Genomic DNA, 16,414 nt, shown 5'->3' on the forward strand with positions numbered 1-16,414 from the left:
GTGTTGCCCTGTGTGCTCACTGGCAGTGGGACTGTGTCCATCCAGGGGCTCAGGGGAGCACTCCCTCCATGTCACTGACTCACAGCAAACACAGCAAACGCAGGTCAGGCTACAGAAAACACTCCCAGCGTTGTGGTATCCATATATTTGTACATACAGTTGAAGTTACACCTTGTGCCAGTGTTATTCCACATCCTGCCCAGACACCTTGCAAGGTAAAGGTCCCCAAGACCTTTTATTCTTTTTATGTTTATGGGCAAGATTCACCCAGAGACCTCAAGCAATTGGCTCCAAAAAATCCCCTCTGCCCAAAGTGTGTGTGCCACGTGTGGCAGGTGCTCACACCCTGCCAGCCCCAGCCTGGCCCCTGCCCTGACACACCACGGCCAGGGACTGCAGCTGTGTTCTGCAGCTCCACTGCCCTGCACCCTTGGCATCAGGACTGCAGAGAACAGGGAAAGGGGGTTCTGCTCAAAAAGTGACTGGTGCTTTGCAAATTAAACAAACCCAGAGCTGCCTGGAGGTCTGACCCCCTCCCAGGACCGTTCAAGTCAATCACTAATTTGATTTATCAGCGAGTTCAGCCCTTACCCAGGATCAGGCTGAGAGAGCAGGTGAGTATTGTGTCTAGTAAGTCATATATGTGTGCATGTGGGTGTAAAAGTCAGCACCATGCCCAAACCATGATGTTACAAAGTCTTTTGACTCGTATTGTTAATCAGGATTGTAACAATCTACTCTCAAATGCAGGGGAGGATCAGGCAGAAATAACAACACCACCGCTGCGGTTTCAAATGTCACATTTAATGTTTTCACCACTGTACTCCAAATCTACATTTTACAAAGTGACCAGCAAGTGTGCCACATTAACTGACCAACCTCTGAGATTTTACCTTTCATACCAGTGTCTTCTGGGGCTCGTTAATTAAACACGTTTCTCATTCAAGTGAATTGAAATGCTTCTGTTGGTTTTATTCTCAGGAGCCTCATAAAAAACAAAGATATTGCACCATCTTTGTTCAGTTATTCAATGTTTGTCTCTTTCACAGCAAATAATTACTTCATTGAAGTTAAAACTTCCAAACATAACTTACTAATAGTCTCCAATTCCAGCTCAGATCACTCTTGTTGAAAATACTCTGCTAAATACAGATAACTTACAATAACTTTAACAGTTAATTGTCCATAACAAACACCACGGTTTCTCTCCAGACCAAGGCTCAAATTTTAAGACCACCCTTTAGTATTCCTTTGTACAGGTGAAAAACAGTCTTCAATTTTCTAGTCTTGTTTTAAATACAAAAGTTGGAAGGGACATTCAAGTTTCAAGTCTCCACACTGAACTTAAAAAAAAAAAAATCATGTGGAGGTAAACAAACCAAGTTGTATACTCCAGGAGGTAGAGGCCTTCAATTTGTGTTCATATATACATATGCACAGAATTCAGTGTTCCAACAGAAAAAGAATTAGCCAAAAAGTAATAAAAGTTATTTACTACTGTGACATTTCAAGACTTCCACAGCTTTGCCTAAAGACACAAACACAATTAACAGAATTCCCTATGTGCTTTTTTTTGTCCTTTTCTTTTTTTTTTTCTCTCAACTGTCCAGTGCAGGAAAAAGTTCTCACAAAATTTCACAGACCTAAAATGTGCAAGCTAGTTTCTCTCTATACAGCAATGATGTCAGGGATCTCTGAAATTAGCTCATAAATGGAATTATTTACACACATAGAAGATGCATGCTGGGGGGTTTTATGTAAGAAAGAGCAGAAAAACTTCTAATAAAAATAGATTAAATATATATATATATTTATACTGGGTAAGGAAACAGAAGTTTCATCTCTCCTAGTCACAAACTCATTCTCTCTACTCACAACATTTGATTTTAGAACAGCACACATCACCATCACAGCTCTAGTGAGAAGCTATTTATAGGGTTTGGGCATCAGGGGACGTGGCCACTTCCCGTGGTCACAGCCCCCCAGAGGGACTTCATGATTGGTCGCAGTCAAGTTTTCTGTATTCCTTAGTTTTAGAAAACCCAAAATCTCCAGGAATGGCTCAATATCAAAATGTATGTCTATCTGTTTGTACAATCTCACTTCAATTAAAAAAAAAAAAAGAAAAAGGAAAAAGAAAAAAAGAAAAAACCTCCCCGAATTTGGTTCAATTCTGTTTGTTCTGAGCTGAGCCATCACAGCTGCACTAGAATTCATAAAACACGTGCAACTCTGGGTAAAATATTTTCTTCTAAAAGCACAACCACTTTACAAGATTAAAAGTCTAGTACATTTCTAAATATTATTCATATTGTACAAGTAGTGGTTGTTATTTTAAAACTTCATTAGTAAAATTACAGTACAAGCATGATTAACCTCCAGAATTGCAAATCCCAGGCTCCAGTGGAAAGCTACATTACATCTTCAGTAGTAGGTGAGCCCCACGTCACTCCCACACCAGCGGAGACGGCGGCATCTCGGAGGGCTGGGCGACCGTGGAGCTGCAGGGCAGGACACACAGAGCTCGTTTGCAGGAGCACACAGCCAGAACCTCAGGGCTGGGCTGGAGGGCAACCAGGAGAACAGAACCCCCCCAGAGCACAGTGACCCCCACAGCAAACCCTGCCCCACCTTCTATCTGCCTGCTTGCATTCCTTCTAATGCTAATTCTGCAATCAGACCCAACTTGCTGACCTTCCTATTCTCATTTTCAGTCTGACTTCTCTTCTTTTACACAGTAAAAGTATTTGAAACTTTTGCACGTTTTATTTAAATTCTAGAAGAGTTCATATAAATAGTTTACCAGGGTTTTATCTACAGGTCTTTCCTACTCTCAGGGAAAACTGAAAATGTAAAACATTCTCAATGTGCAAATTCTGTACTACTAATAAATGGGAATTAATATCAGATGTGATTACATACAGTTACCTAATAAAGCTCTTAAAAGCAGCAGACTGAGGGTTGATGCAGAGAGGCACTCTGTTTCCTTTCTGCTGTTCCAAAATGAACTGATGAATTATTTCTGTACACAGGAGAAAAACACAAAACACCACAGCATTAACATTTCTGGCTTCAGTAAAATGCAATGAAGATGGGGGGAATAAAGGTTTCCTTACTGAGAGTGCATTTTAGTGAGGATAAAAGAGCTCCAGCTTCCCTAAATCTCAGCTTCAGCTCCTGGAAGCTGCTGCCTCTTTCTGCAGCACAGCTGTGGAGGTCACAGCTCGTACCCCAAAAAGGCCACACCACCGATTTCCCCTTCCCCCAGTGCCACCACTCAGTAAAAGGATGAGGAACAGGGCACTGGGGACAGTGCTGGTAAGGTTTGAAACCCACAGACCTCTGCATGTCAGCCTGTGCTTGTGCCACTGTTATGTCAGAACATTGACAATTCTGTTCTTTTAGTGAAAAGAAATTGTTTCCAGTGTCTACTATGGAAAAATACTTGAAAGAAACCAGCCCTGGGGTTAGTGCACACTGGGGTGAGTTGTGGGAGGGGGGCTTGGACTCGGAAATTGGATTTCTGGGGGTCTCAAACCACCACACAGATCCAGAGCACACATCCCAGCTACATCCCAGCTCCACCCTGCTGAGGGGGGAGCAGCAGGACAACTGCACATCCAACCTCAACCCCTACTCACCTTTAACCTGCCGAACAGAACTGAGGTTCTTTTCAAAAGTGTCATCAAATTTGGGATTAGTGATGGGTTCAAAATCACTCGTATAAACTCTTCCAGTGGATGTGGAAAAACAACATTTACACATACAGGTGTGGTACCGCAACCGCCCCTCGTCGAGATAGGGGTGAGCTAAGGCATCCTTAGCAGATATCCTTTTGGACTGCAGAGAAACACAGGACAGAAGAGGGAAAGGAACAGTGAGGAGACTCCAGGGGTATTGAAACTACTCATCGATTAACTGCCAGTGGTTCCTTAACCCCCAGTCCTGTGAAGGACCCAGTTCATGTCCCGCTGTCTGGGAGCTGCAGGAGCTGCCACTAGAGGGGAGCTGTGGCTCAGGAACCAGCCCGGCTGGGATGGCACCGACCCTCCCGTGCCACAGCCCCGTGGAACGGCTGCTAATGGCAGGGCTGGAAACACCTTTTCCAATAGTTACTTTTGCCAGATAACCTCACGATTATGACCCCTACAATAAATCAAAACAAGCCGGGAATAACAGCATTCTAAGTGCTGAGGGAGTTAGAAAGGAAAACTTTAAGGTTTTTTATACGGAAGTTATAATTTAACATTTCCATGGTTCTGTTCAGCAAAGCAATCTTAAGGTTTAAAAAAAATAAACCCCAAAGCCAGTGCCTTCTGAGTGCTTCATCAGCCCCTGGCCTCCTCCTTTGCACTGCAGTCACTGCCTGGTTTTTATTTGCAATACTGGGGGGAGGTCTGTGAGAATGAAATAATTAAAATTATCAATTCTGGTATCAGATTTTCTAATGACAGTTCTCTGTAGTGTCCCTAGAGATGAAATCCAAAATTCACAGAACCACATTTTTATTATAAAAACCGTGGAAAAATGATCCTGTTCTGTGACTGGGGATGCAGGAGGAATTTTCTGTGTGTTGCAAGACCGGGAACACCCCCGTGTCCCTAATTAGAACTGCATCAAAGTAGCTGATGTTCTGCTACCTACACCCAGCTCGGAAAAGAGCATGAGTCACACACCCCCTCCCCCGTCAGCAGCTTCCTTCACAAGACCACTCAGCTTTAAATGTGGAACCCCCATTCCAGGGGAAATTCATTGGCCCATTATGACATTTTTACGTCTTTTACAGACCAAAAGTACTGCAATGCCATGTAGAAGGAAACCAGCTAAAGCAGTCCTTGACTCAAGACACTCATTTAGGTACCAGACAACAAAAACTGTTCAAACCAAAAGTACTTGAGATAATTTTCAGTCATACTTACTGGATCAAAGACCAACATCCTGCAAAGGAGATGAACTGCTTCATGTGTAGCTTGACTGGAGAGTGTATATAGGACAGGAAGGGATGGCTGTAGGGGGAATGGGAGGAAGAGAAGCACAGAGTGTCCTGTCAGATCCATCAGCAGGAAAACCCTGTTCCAGCACACGCTATTCCGTAGTCATCAAGGACAAACTCCTTGTTAAAGAGGACACACGGTACCCAACCCTTCCCAGCCTGACAATAACCCACCATTACAGAACCCAGCAACTGCAATAAAGATCTAATGGATCATTTTTCCCCTTAGTTCAGATGTAATCCCTGGACAAACTTATATTTTATTTATTTTTCTGCACAGACACCACTCATCACTCCCAGCTGTAGCTGCTCAGGGGTTTGATTAACCCTTCATTTCCAGTTCATTCCTCTGATCTCAATCACTCCCAAATTATAAATTACTTTGCTTTTCCTTGCCCAGGCAATCCACAGCTGACTGACAGTGACAGAAGGACTGTACTGGATGTCACAGTTGCTGTAAATTTCCCAGTATAAATAAGAATTACACCTCCACAGTGACATCAGCCCAAGTTAACCCTGAACTACCACATGCAGCCCTGAGCACTTCTCAGACTTGGTTTCTCAGGGCAGCCTATGGAATATGAAGCTGTAATATTTGGTAACTTCATCTCATTTTTCTAATTCCTAAGTACCATCCACACACAAAAGCACTGTGGGCCAAGCACTGTGATTACACAGGTTTCATCCATATGATGGAGCAGAAAAACAGTATTACATTCCTTATTATGGAAGCTGTTGCATCCAACAGAAATGAAGGACTCCCCTTTTTTTGGCTACATTTATGGCCCTTGACAGCAGCTTGTCCTGCCACCTCAGAAGCACCTGGTTAGAGACAGTTCTTGGGGACAGCACTCCCTCAGCCAGAGCTGGGAGCAGTCCTGCGGGAGCACTGCCCGGGCATTGGGAACTGGGAAAATGGAATTGCACTGGGATTTGATTGCCATGGAATCAGTGGTCAGCCTGTCAGCAAGGAAGGAGCATCCTCCTCCTGGCTCTCCCACAGCAGAGGGCAGGAGCACAAAGAGGGGCAGAGATTCCAAAGGCTTTCCTTGGGAAGGGGGTGAGCGGAGCCGGTGGGGACAGCCCGTCACCCCGGGGCTGCTGGGGCTGCTGCATTAGCTCACTGAGCCTGAAGGGAAACTTCCAAACACCAGGTGACAAAGAGGCCTCTGGAGCATGGCAGTGCCCACTCTGCCAGCACACAGTGCTGGGGGGTTAATCAGAACCTTCCTGCATTAATCTATTTTTACACAGAGCAGCAAAATGCTTCACCCTCCCCTCCCACTGCACTCACCTACGGCGAGTAAAAATAGTTGGTGTGACAAAGTAATCGCCTGTATCTAACTTGGTTTCTCTCCCTATTAGTCCAATTAAGAAACTGGTAACTTTAACTGTTTATAACCACAGAAAGGTCCATTTCAGAATACGAAAAGCCAGGAATTTGCATTCCAACATGAAGTTTGCTTCAAGCTGAAACCAGAGAAATACCATTAATCACCTGGATGCTCTGTATCCCCTAGTTCCAAGTTGCAATGAGCACACCAGCTCCAGAGACTGCTCAGCTCCTGTGGCAATCCATGGAAAATGAACCTTGTTTTCCCCAACTGACACAGAACTAACTCTTAGAGTGCATTTCCTACAACTTTGTGCCTAAAGGACATTATGTCTGTACTGGAAGCTTTTTATACCATTTCACCTCACTTGCTTTTTAGTATTCCCATCATTCTGTGGGTCATGAGACACTGGGTTTCAGAGGTACAACTCTTCTAGCACATGGTAGCAGAAAAACATACTTGATTTGTTTTAAAACTGGTAGAGAAAGTCTGTAGGAAATCCTCCTATTATTAATGCTCAAAGAAAAAAATCCTGTCATGAAATGGAATAGAGACAACTTGATGTAATGAATGCAAACTGCCAAGGAGGCAGAACTCCCACATGTCAATAATAAGGGAGAATATACATGCAATGCTCATTTCTATGGTAACTACTATTGTGGTGAACAGACATGTGAGAAATTACTTCAACATGCAGAAAATAAAGATGCAAACTTAACTACTGGAAAGATCTGATGTACAGGTCAATGATTTTGTAATTTTTACTAACAATCATAAAAATGACCATACTGGATGGCCACACAGCTCTATTCCTGCACCAGGGATGCCTGCACAAGCATTTCTTTGTTATAGTGACAGCATTTGCACTTTTTATTGCCCAGTCAGAACAATGACACCGTCCTACCTTTTTTTTCCCTTGTTTGCTTATTGTCTTTTTTTAAATTAACTTTTACTTCAGTTGTGCTGTATGCTCTATCTCAGCTTTCAGTCTCTTGTTGACCCTTCCTGAGCAGCTCAGGTCAGCACACAGGTGTGCAGGGACCCTCTGGGGTTGGGGTTCTGCCCTCAGCTCTGGGACACGGACAAGTTCCAGCTCTAACACTCCTGATCCTGGCAGTGCAGGACCCCTCAGGGCTTCCTGGTTATACTGTCAATTTTCATTTATTTTCATTTACGTCTCTTGACAATACTATCACTTAAATTTAACATCTTCATTCAAAATAGCTATCAAAACACTGTCACTTCAGAAAGGGAGACTTTCACCTGTGTCATCGAGTCAAACAATACACTGAAGGCAGAACCCAGAAATGCACTTCACTAGTGAAAACTCACCCTGTCTTCACAGTAGTTGGACTAATTACACCACTAACCCCCGTCACTGCAGCACCACAACCACTGCTGGCAGTTTAACCCTGGTTAACAGGCAGAGACAGCTCTGGGACTGAATGTCCAAACGAAGCATTTACAACAAATGGGCCCTGAGAATTTAACCAAGCTGTGAAACGCTGTGATGCTGCAGCAGGAGCCCTGCCCACAGGGAATGTGACTCGTGGGGCTGATGAAGGGTCCCCTGGCCCAGTGCCCAGCCCCTCCAGGTACCTGTTTATGAGGACCCCTGAGTATGTGTGCCTTGGCGCCTTCGCACGCCGTCCTCATGGCCTCCAGCGACGGCGTGCCCAGCAGGTCTGTGATCAGGTCCAGCTGCAGGGCAGAGCACACAGGTGTCAGTGCATGGCCCTGCCACTGCACACTGCTCAGGTAACACAGGACACACATGTCAGTGCATGGCCCTGCCACTGCACACTGCTCAGGTAACACAGGACACACATGTCAGTGCATGGCCCTGCCATGGCACAATGCTCAGGTAACACAGGACACATGTCAGTGCATGGCCCTGCCATGGCACAATGCTCAGGTAACACAGAACACACATGTCAGTGCATGGCCCTGCCACTGCACACTGCTCAGGTAACACAGGACACACATGTCAGTGCATGGCCCTGCCATGGCACAGCTCAGGTAACACAGGACACATGGGTGTCAGTGCATGGCCCTGCCATGGCACAGCTTGAGGTAGTTCCCTCTCCTCCTGTCCCTTGTTCCCTGGGAGCAGAGCCCGACCCCCCCTCCTGTCAGGGAGCTGCAGAGCCAGAAGGTTCCCCCTGAGCCTCCTTTTCTCCAGGCTGAGCCCCCCCAGTTCCCTCTCACCAGACTTGTGCTCCAGCCCCTTCCCCAGCTCCACTGCCCTTCTCTGCACTCGCTCCAGCCCCTCAGTGCCTTCCTTGAAGCGCATCAGCCCCGCTGACTCCAGGAAATGACAGTGGAGAAACGCTGAAAGGGGAGCACAAGGATACCTGCTGGATGGGACTCTGTGCCTGGAACAATATCCTTCGGCCAAGCAACTCTGCAAAGATGCAGCCAACAGACCAGATGTCGATGGCATTGCTGTAGTGGCGGCTGCCCATCAGGATCTCCGGAGCGCGGTAATACTGAGTGACAACTTCCTGAGTCATGTGCCGGGATTCGTCTAATTCTTCCACCCTGGCCAATCCAAAATCACAAATCTAAATTGAGAAGGTAAATAAAAAAATTAAAATAACCAAAACACTTTCTGCAGTTCAAATAGGCAACCTTCTGGGGACGAGGCAGGGAATCCCAAACAGCACTCAAACCCAGCAGATAACCTGCTGCCACTGCACGGGGAAAGGGGGGCAGCAGGAAATGATCTCACTTTATTCCACAGCCATTTAACCTGCCTACAATTTGATGTGAAATCACAGTTCATTTTAGGTTGGCACACAGTATTTATAAATACTATTTATAATAGTGTTTTTGCACTACAAAAAACCAACCTCTGGGTACAGAGCATTTCAACCCAAACGAACTTCATTTGTTCATGATATGCCTCTAAATGTTAAAGATTCAGCCTTCTACTCACTCTGGCTTGGAGAATTGTAAAAAATTCCTTGAACCAGAGTGGTTAAGAAAAGAGACCACAATTCCCCAATTAGAATGCTGAGCAAATCCCTGTAAACAACACTGAATTTTTACGTTTGGCACAGCTGTACAACACACCTGAGTCCTCCAAAATTCCTTATGCCTGAGAAGTTAATGGAAGTGTCTCGGGCTTTCAGTGTCATCTTCCTCTGAGGAGAACACGGACACAAACTCCCCCAGAGCCCCTGCCCCTCCCAGCCACCAGCACAGGAGGTCCCACACAAGCCAAACACAGGGACTGTGCCTCTCCTGCTTTCAGAGATTTACGGAGAAGGCAGAAAGGAAGATGTTTGTTTATAATTTTTAAAAAATCTGTGGGATTTTTTCCTTTTAAATTGACTTTCAGGGTAAGTGTTCACATCAACGTTTTTTGTTTAAAAAATTAACAACTGCTCCATAACAACCAGCACATACACAGGGACATCTTCAATAAACGTAAGTAGCACCTTAAGGACACAGTTGCTGTTCACAAGTAGGTTCCCTGGTTTAATGTCTCGATGTAAAATGCCAGCAGAATGTAGATATTTCAGACCTGAAATATTAAAGCAAATTAACATAAATAATTATTTTCCTTTTAAAAGAAGTTTAAGGCTGCCAACAGTTTCCTGGCAACTCCTCATCAGCAAAGACTTTGCCTGAGGCTCAGTTTTTATATGACTCTAACTTCTAGTCTCTAGTGCACACTCAGTCACTCAATGAGAGGGTAAAATTTTGGAGTATATAAACTAGATAGAGCAAGGAATTTATGTATCCTTTTCTTAAAAAAAACCCTCAAACCCAAACCACCTCCTCCCCCCCAAAAAAAACCCAACAAAAAACAAATCAAAAGCAAAACATCATCTCCCTGGTGGTGGGATGAATACTCTGCTAATCCTCACACTGGAATTTTGGCACACACCTCTTACTGCTCTGGTTTTCAGAAACAATTTTGACCTTAGGTGGGTACAGTCACACATATTTACTGACTTGGCTCAGTCCAGGTGTCCTTTTTGTGCCTTGATTCTAAAAGCCTTGATTCTTTCCCCCTGACTATGCTGGAAAGCAGCAAGGCTGCCATGCTCTTGTAGCTACAGTGATGCATGCTTGCTATTTATTCAAATATGAAATTAAAAGAAGTTTCCACGGGAAACTCATTCAAGACGAGGATGCCTTGAGAATAAACATTAAGAAACAGAAAAAATACCACTACTACGGAATTTTCTTTACATTTACAAGAAGAAAAGTTACCTCTTAAAATCTGGTAAAGAAAAACTTTGACATGATCCGAGCTGAGTGGCTGAGGAGAGACGATAATCTTATGGAGGTCGCTCTGCATCAACTCAGTGACAACATATCTTCAGGCATTGGTCAAGGAAAAGCAGAACATCCTGAAACATTTACTAACTCCTACTTATTTGAGCTCTTACAGGTCAGAACTATTGAGGTTAAAGGGAATAAAAGCTGCTTCAGAGGTCAAGCCTCCAAACTCTTACAAGAACGAAAATAAAAAAGGAGTTGTGGAAGAAAACAGGTTAGTCAGTCACAGTGTTTGCATTAAGGTGGTTGTACAAAGTTATTCCAAAGCCAAACTACAGCTCAGAAAACAGAACAAAAGAAGTTTATATAATTAATGGCATCTGGAAACCTTTAAATTTTTCCTTAAGGTTGGTAAGCCACAAATTCCACACAACTGCCGGACCATCCTCACAGTGGACACAGTTCCAGCAGCCCAAGGAGCAGGTGCCAGTCCTCATCCCAAGCACCTTCAGGAGGGTCCCAGGCAGGAATGTGGAGTTTTGAAAATCCACCCCCTTCCCTACATGTACCCAGTGCCCACCCTGTCACTGTCCAAGCATTGTACACACCTGCCCACAAATCCCAACCAGAACTGCTTGGAGTTGTAACAGAAATCATCACAATAAATACTGGGGCACTACATGCATTAAATAACTCCTGCTTTAAAAGCTTAGTTCAGCAGTCATATTTCAAACAAGAGTCTCTGATATTATTACATTTGTGGCTGAAGGAGGTAAAGTGTTAAACTCTACAGCAAGGTATCAAATTTTCTTTCATTTCTACCTAGTCAATGTTCCACTTCCATCTGTTGCTCTGCCAACCCTCTCCAGCCAAATCCCCATTGGCCAAACAGTTCAGCTGCCATCAGCACACCACACAAAAATTCATTTTATAAATTAAATATTGCCAACTTTTTGAGGGAGAAAAAATTAAAATTGCATTCATAAAGAATTCATAAAGAAAAAAACCATCCCTGCAGCACCATAATTTGTAATCCTCTAATTTTTCTTTTCCTGTAGCAAAGACCCTCTTAAATATTTATACCAGGCTTTTAAAATTCGGGGTTTACCTTACAGCTGCAACAAATCCTTACATTCAATTTAACGCACAATATTTTAAAAAACCCAAAAGCATTACTCTGCACTTTATGACGATAAGATTTTTGTTTTGCCACGCCACAAATCCTCCTAAATCTCAATCCCGAGCATAATGTCTCCCAGATGTCTCAACTAGTTGCCATGCCAACTAAAGCAGCTTAAATTAAATGAGGGCCTGAAACGGCACCTGCACCACTCCAGGTCTGGGGCGCATTAAATAAAGCCCTTGACAGGGCTCCGAGGTGCCATTAACCCAGAGCAGCGACCTGATTATTGTCTGGGGATAATTCCATGAGGGCTCTGAGGAGCCGCCGGAGCAGCGCCCGGGATGTTCTGCTGGGACAGACGGGCCGGGGCTTCACCCAGGGCCTGCTGCAGCACAGACCACCAACCCCGGGGGGCTTCACCCAGCCCCTGCTGCAGCACAAACCACCAACCCCGGGGGGCTCCAGCCCCTGCTGCAGCACAAACCACCAACCCTGGGGGGCTTCACCCAGGGCCTGCTGCAGCACAAACCACCAACCCCGGGGGGCTTCACCCAGGGCCTGCTGCAGCACAAACCACCAACCCCGGGGGGCTTCACCCAGCCCCTGCTGCAGCACAAACCACCAACCCCGGGGGGCTCCAGCCCCTGCTCCCACAGGTACCTGTGCTCAGCCCACCCAACAGCAGCGCTGGGGTGGCCCCTGGAGCTGGGACACATGGGTGTCACTGCCAGGGAAAGATTGCTCCTGACAGCAGTAATTAGTTAAGTGGCTGCATAAAATTAGAACTACAAATGTACCGGTTTGCTTCAGAGGGATTATCAGAGCAAATGCGCGGCACAAAAGGACTTCACCTGCTCTGCTGGCCGGGACCTGCTGAGTTGGTAAATGTTATAAAGCCCCAGAACCATTCTGGAAAGGGATGAAGTGCCCTCGGTGATGGGATGCTCTCTGCATGGCTTGGACCCTTCTTTGTTCCACCTCTGCACACCTCAGAACTCAATTCTCCAGCCTCACAAACTAACCCTGCTCAGCTGGTCTGTGCTGGAGCAGGGGACCCTCCCCAGGCTGAGCAGTGCTGGCCCTGGCCCTGTCCCTGTCACTGCCTGGAGGAACCAAACCCGCCCTGTTCCTCTCTGCCCTCCTCCACCCTACAAATATGAGGGATTTACTCCCTAATCCATCAGAAAATAGTTCTTTCACCTCTTCACGAGATCAATGGGCAGGAATTGCTGCACATCTTTGCTTTTACTGGTATTAAAATCTTTCCCAGTCAGTCTAACAGACTGATAAAAGGGGTGTCTTTTCAGCTGCTTCTGATACTCACTTTATTGGGAAAAGTTTTCCAAAAGTTACTATAGAAATTTTGAATAACACCCATGGATCTGCAGTTGCTAAATTCAGTATTACAATCTGTGGAAGACTTTGTAATTGGAAAAAAGAGCTATAAATCACAGAATCATTTAGGGTGGGAAAGACCTTTAAGATCAGAGTCCAACCATAAACCTACTGCTGCCAAGCCAGATCAGTCAAGAACTAACAGTTATGTTCAGTGTAATGAAAGAATTTTTAGATGCTCAAGAAAAATCCAACAGTCACTATTCACCTTTATACCTGATGTGTTTAAAGCTGGGTGAGCCCACCTGGGAAACAGGTGGATGACAGAACCAAAATACTGGCCAGGCTTGGATACCAGGGATTGCACTCCTGCTCCACCAAGGCAAACTGATGATTGCAGGGACAAGCCCTGAACTTCAGCTTAATGACAAACTTAAAAATGAACATGAAAAACCCTAAAATTCACTAACAATCACTTTTTCATGTATTTTCTCAAGACAGACACACAGAATAATATATGGTCCCTTATGTATTCATTTTTGCCCTAGGTGATATTGGCAAAAATATCAATACCCTGTAAGATTCTAAATGCTCACAAATATTTTCAATCTAAAATCTCATTAAATATTTAAATTATATCTCAAACTAAGAGTTTGTAAAGAATTTTCACTCTAAAACAAAAATTTCACTAGATTAAACTTCCTTTATTCATCACCAGTTTCCTAAGAAATCTTTTACTTTATCATTAAAGTTTTAAGTCCGTTTTATAATTAGTTCTCTTTAAAAAACACACTTTGTAATTCCTGCTGGTACCTGTGAGACGCTGAATAATTTAAAGGAACTCTACCAGCTCATTTGCAACACATCATTCATATCATTTTAGTCATTCTTTTATTATATTTTTTTGCCCCAGAAAGGACACTACAACTCCTTAGAAAGAACAAAGGAAATCCCGTAGTACCAACTCCAGCTCTTCACACTTTTATCACTGTTCAATATATCGTGCTGTAGAAATGGAATGTCCCCATGACACCTTCAGGAACTCTTCTGGTGGATCAACAAAGGAAGTTTTTACAGCTACCCCCTCAAACATGGAACATCGTTACCTGGTCTCCTTCAAACCAGTCTGAAGTAAGTTCTCCTTATAGTACAGTAAGCAGGCAATTAAAATTGTGCTGTAAATCAACACACCTATTGATTCATTCTTTTAAGGAATTCAGGGGTCATTAGTACACTTAGTGCAACTATTTCAAAAGAAAGGAGAAAGAAGACTGCACAAAGCAAATAGTCTTCTATTACCAGCATCAGAGTTGAGAAATCAAACCTAATATAAAAAAAGGACAGCCTCATAAAATACCAGTCAGAATGACTTAAAATCAGTTAGCCATGAAGGAAACTAAAATTTTGCTTTTATATTCGAAACCTGGCAGTAGCTAAGCTCACAAAAATAAGCTTATCCCAGTTAAATATTCTTGATTGTACAATTACACGGAAGGAGTAATCCTTAACCTAGATCTGATTTATAACTCATATGACTTGTTCTAAATGAGGGCATTGAACTAGTGCACATAACCAAACTCCAGTTTCTGAACACTACTTATGTGCTTTCACGTGAAAGAAATATCAAAGAAAAATTTAAAAGCTTTATCTAAATTCATATGAAAAAGCCCCTCTACAGCACAGCAATACTTTCAACCAACTGATGTGTTTCTCCACCAGTAAATCATGTTGTACTTTGGTTAAAATCATCAGGTTGATTATACCTACTTTCTTCACCAATCAATTCAAGGTATTATATAAATAGATCAAACCATATTTCACAAAGTTCAGGTTATCTAAAAATAATGACAATTTCCCACCCGTTAATTTTAAAGTAGGTCATACAAAAAAGGAGGTAAGACCCACAAGTAATTAAAACCAACATGCCCAAGTCTAACCACAGGAGTAGGAGAGAACTTCTCTTCCCACCAGAGTCAGAGCCCACCCAGCTCAAGCACTCGCTTTTCAGTATTTTAGAAAGCAGAAATTCCCAACCCCACAAATAGAAAACAACCCAAAGTTTGAAAAAGGAAAAAAACCAAACCAAAACGTGACATTCCTGTGTCAAGCTTTTTCCCAAATTCAGTGCTGGAACACAGTTCCCCACAGGCAGCAGGTCCATGTGCACAGGGACACGTCACCCAGCACAAACAGCTCTGGGAGAGCTTTCCTTGGCCAGGGCAGGGGCTGACCCAGGAGAGCCACAGCCCTGCTGGGCCCTGAAACCTCTCTGAGAAGTCCTGGTTCCAAAGCCTGGGGAGGTGGGGCTCTCTGAAAACACCACAGAGTATTTTAAGGTACCAATAACTGAGAGGAGGTTAATTACTGGATATTGTTCTCAAAAAAACATTTGGGGGGAATCCCCATTGGGAGCAGCAGGAGCTGCTGTAAATCCCACAGTCCCTGCACGGACTGGCTCCTCCAGAGTCAAAGCTTTGGGTTCAGCCCTGCACCATTTCACCTCCAAAATCAACAGTACCTCAGAGTTCTGCACCATACAGGTTCACCTCTTCACACAAACCTGTTCACATACAGGCTCAGGGGTGTTGTAGTTCCACTCCACAGGTTCCACCAACCCCTGGCAGTTTCTGAGCTAATGAAAATCACACCTACCTCAATAAGATGCTCTGTTTTTATATTTAGGATACATTTCTTCAAAATAGTCAATGTGTGGAGGCTGGAGGATGTCGAGGGCAGAGAGTACCTAGGAAACACCACACAAGGTCAAGGCCTATTCCAGTCAAACAAAATAAATCCCTTTCAAAAAGACAGTCAGACTGCACCTTCCTGACATGACTTTGCTTTATTCTGCCCCACAAACAGACCAACATTCTGTCTCACCAGGTATGAGAGAGCAATAAACTCCAACACAGGGCAGAGGGCGATGGGGTATAAAAAAACTCAGCACTGAAAGTGTGCCCAGCTGGCACAGCTCTGGGCAGCCTGACTGTTATCTAAGGCCTGAAATAAGATTGGGCAGAATTGTATTCACTGTCCATTTGCAAACATTTTGGAAGGGCAATTATGAATATCCTTCGATTCTTTATAATTTCATTTTCATAGTAACAGTAACATCTGAGTTTCCAGAAAAGCTGATAACTGTAAAATTAGAGAGCTCTTAAAGCATTTTAGATACTCTGCAACTTAAAAGAAAACACATTTCAGTTACAGAGAGCTCCATTTTACATTCAGGTTTTATCAAAGATTTCAAAATTACTTTGAATTTACTTACATTGTCATGCTTAAAAAAACACAACATCTTCAACTCCCGGAAGACCCTTTTACAAGAGACCAAATTTTGGAAGACGTTGGGCATCTTTTTGAGTGCAACTCTCTTTCCATCCCGTGGATCTGTTA

General features: G+C 43.9%; 1 protein-coding gene across 2 annotated transcripts; it reads right to left on the reverse strand.

The window, feature by feature from the left end:
* Window positions 1-687: 687 nt before the first annotated feature.
* Window positions 688-16,414, reverse strand: NLK (nemo like kinase). Of its 2 annotated transcripts, none has more exons than XM_029964644.1 (10): window positions 16,290-16,414; window positions 15,706-15,761; window positions 10,552-10,658; window positions 9,771-9,856; window positions 8,682-8,891; window positions 7,927-8,028; window positions 4,920-5,006; window positions 3,642-3,840; window positions 2,929-3,022; window positions 688-2,501 (listed from the first exon to the last, which is right to left on the reverse strand). In XM_029964644.1, exons 1-10 carry the CDS (start codon window positions 16,371-16,373, stop codon window positions 2,447-2,449), a joined length of 1,080 nt encoding a protein of 359 aa, XP_029820504.1. In that variant the 5' UTR covers window positions 16,374-16,414; the 3' UTR covers window positions 688-2,446. The 2 variants fall into 2 exon arrangements, with proteins under 2 accessions (XP_029820504.1, XP_029820503.1); XM_029964643.1 differs by having other exon boundaries at window positions 8,682-8,868; window positions 9,739-9,856.

This window comes from Manacus vitellinus, unplaced genomic scaffold (assembly GCF_001715985.3).
Source record: "Manacus vitellinus isolate BGI_N305 unplaced genomic scaffold, ASM171598v3 scaffold_76_pilon, whole genome shotgun sequence".
Lineage (NCBI taxonomy): Eukaryota > Metazoa > Chordata > Aves > Passeriformes > Pipridae > Manacus > Manacus vitellinus.

Coding starts and splice junctions, on each gene's coding strand:
- NLK (XM_029964643.1), bottom strand. CDS start 16,373: ATGCCCAACGTCTTCCAAAATTTGGTCTCTTGTAAAAGGGTCTTCCGG. Junction 5,007..7,926: donor TCAGGGGTCCTCATAAACAG/GTACCTGGAGGG, acceptor TTCCCCCTACAG/CCATCCCTTCCTGTCCTATA. Junction 3,023..3,641: donor TTCTGTTCGGCAGGTTAAAG/GTGAGTAGGGGT, acceptor TCCTGTGTACAG/AAATAATTCATCAGTTCATT.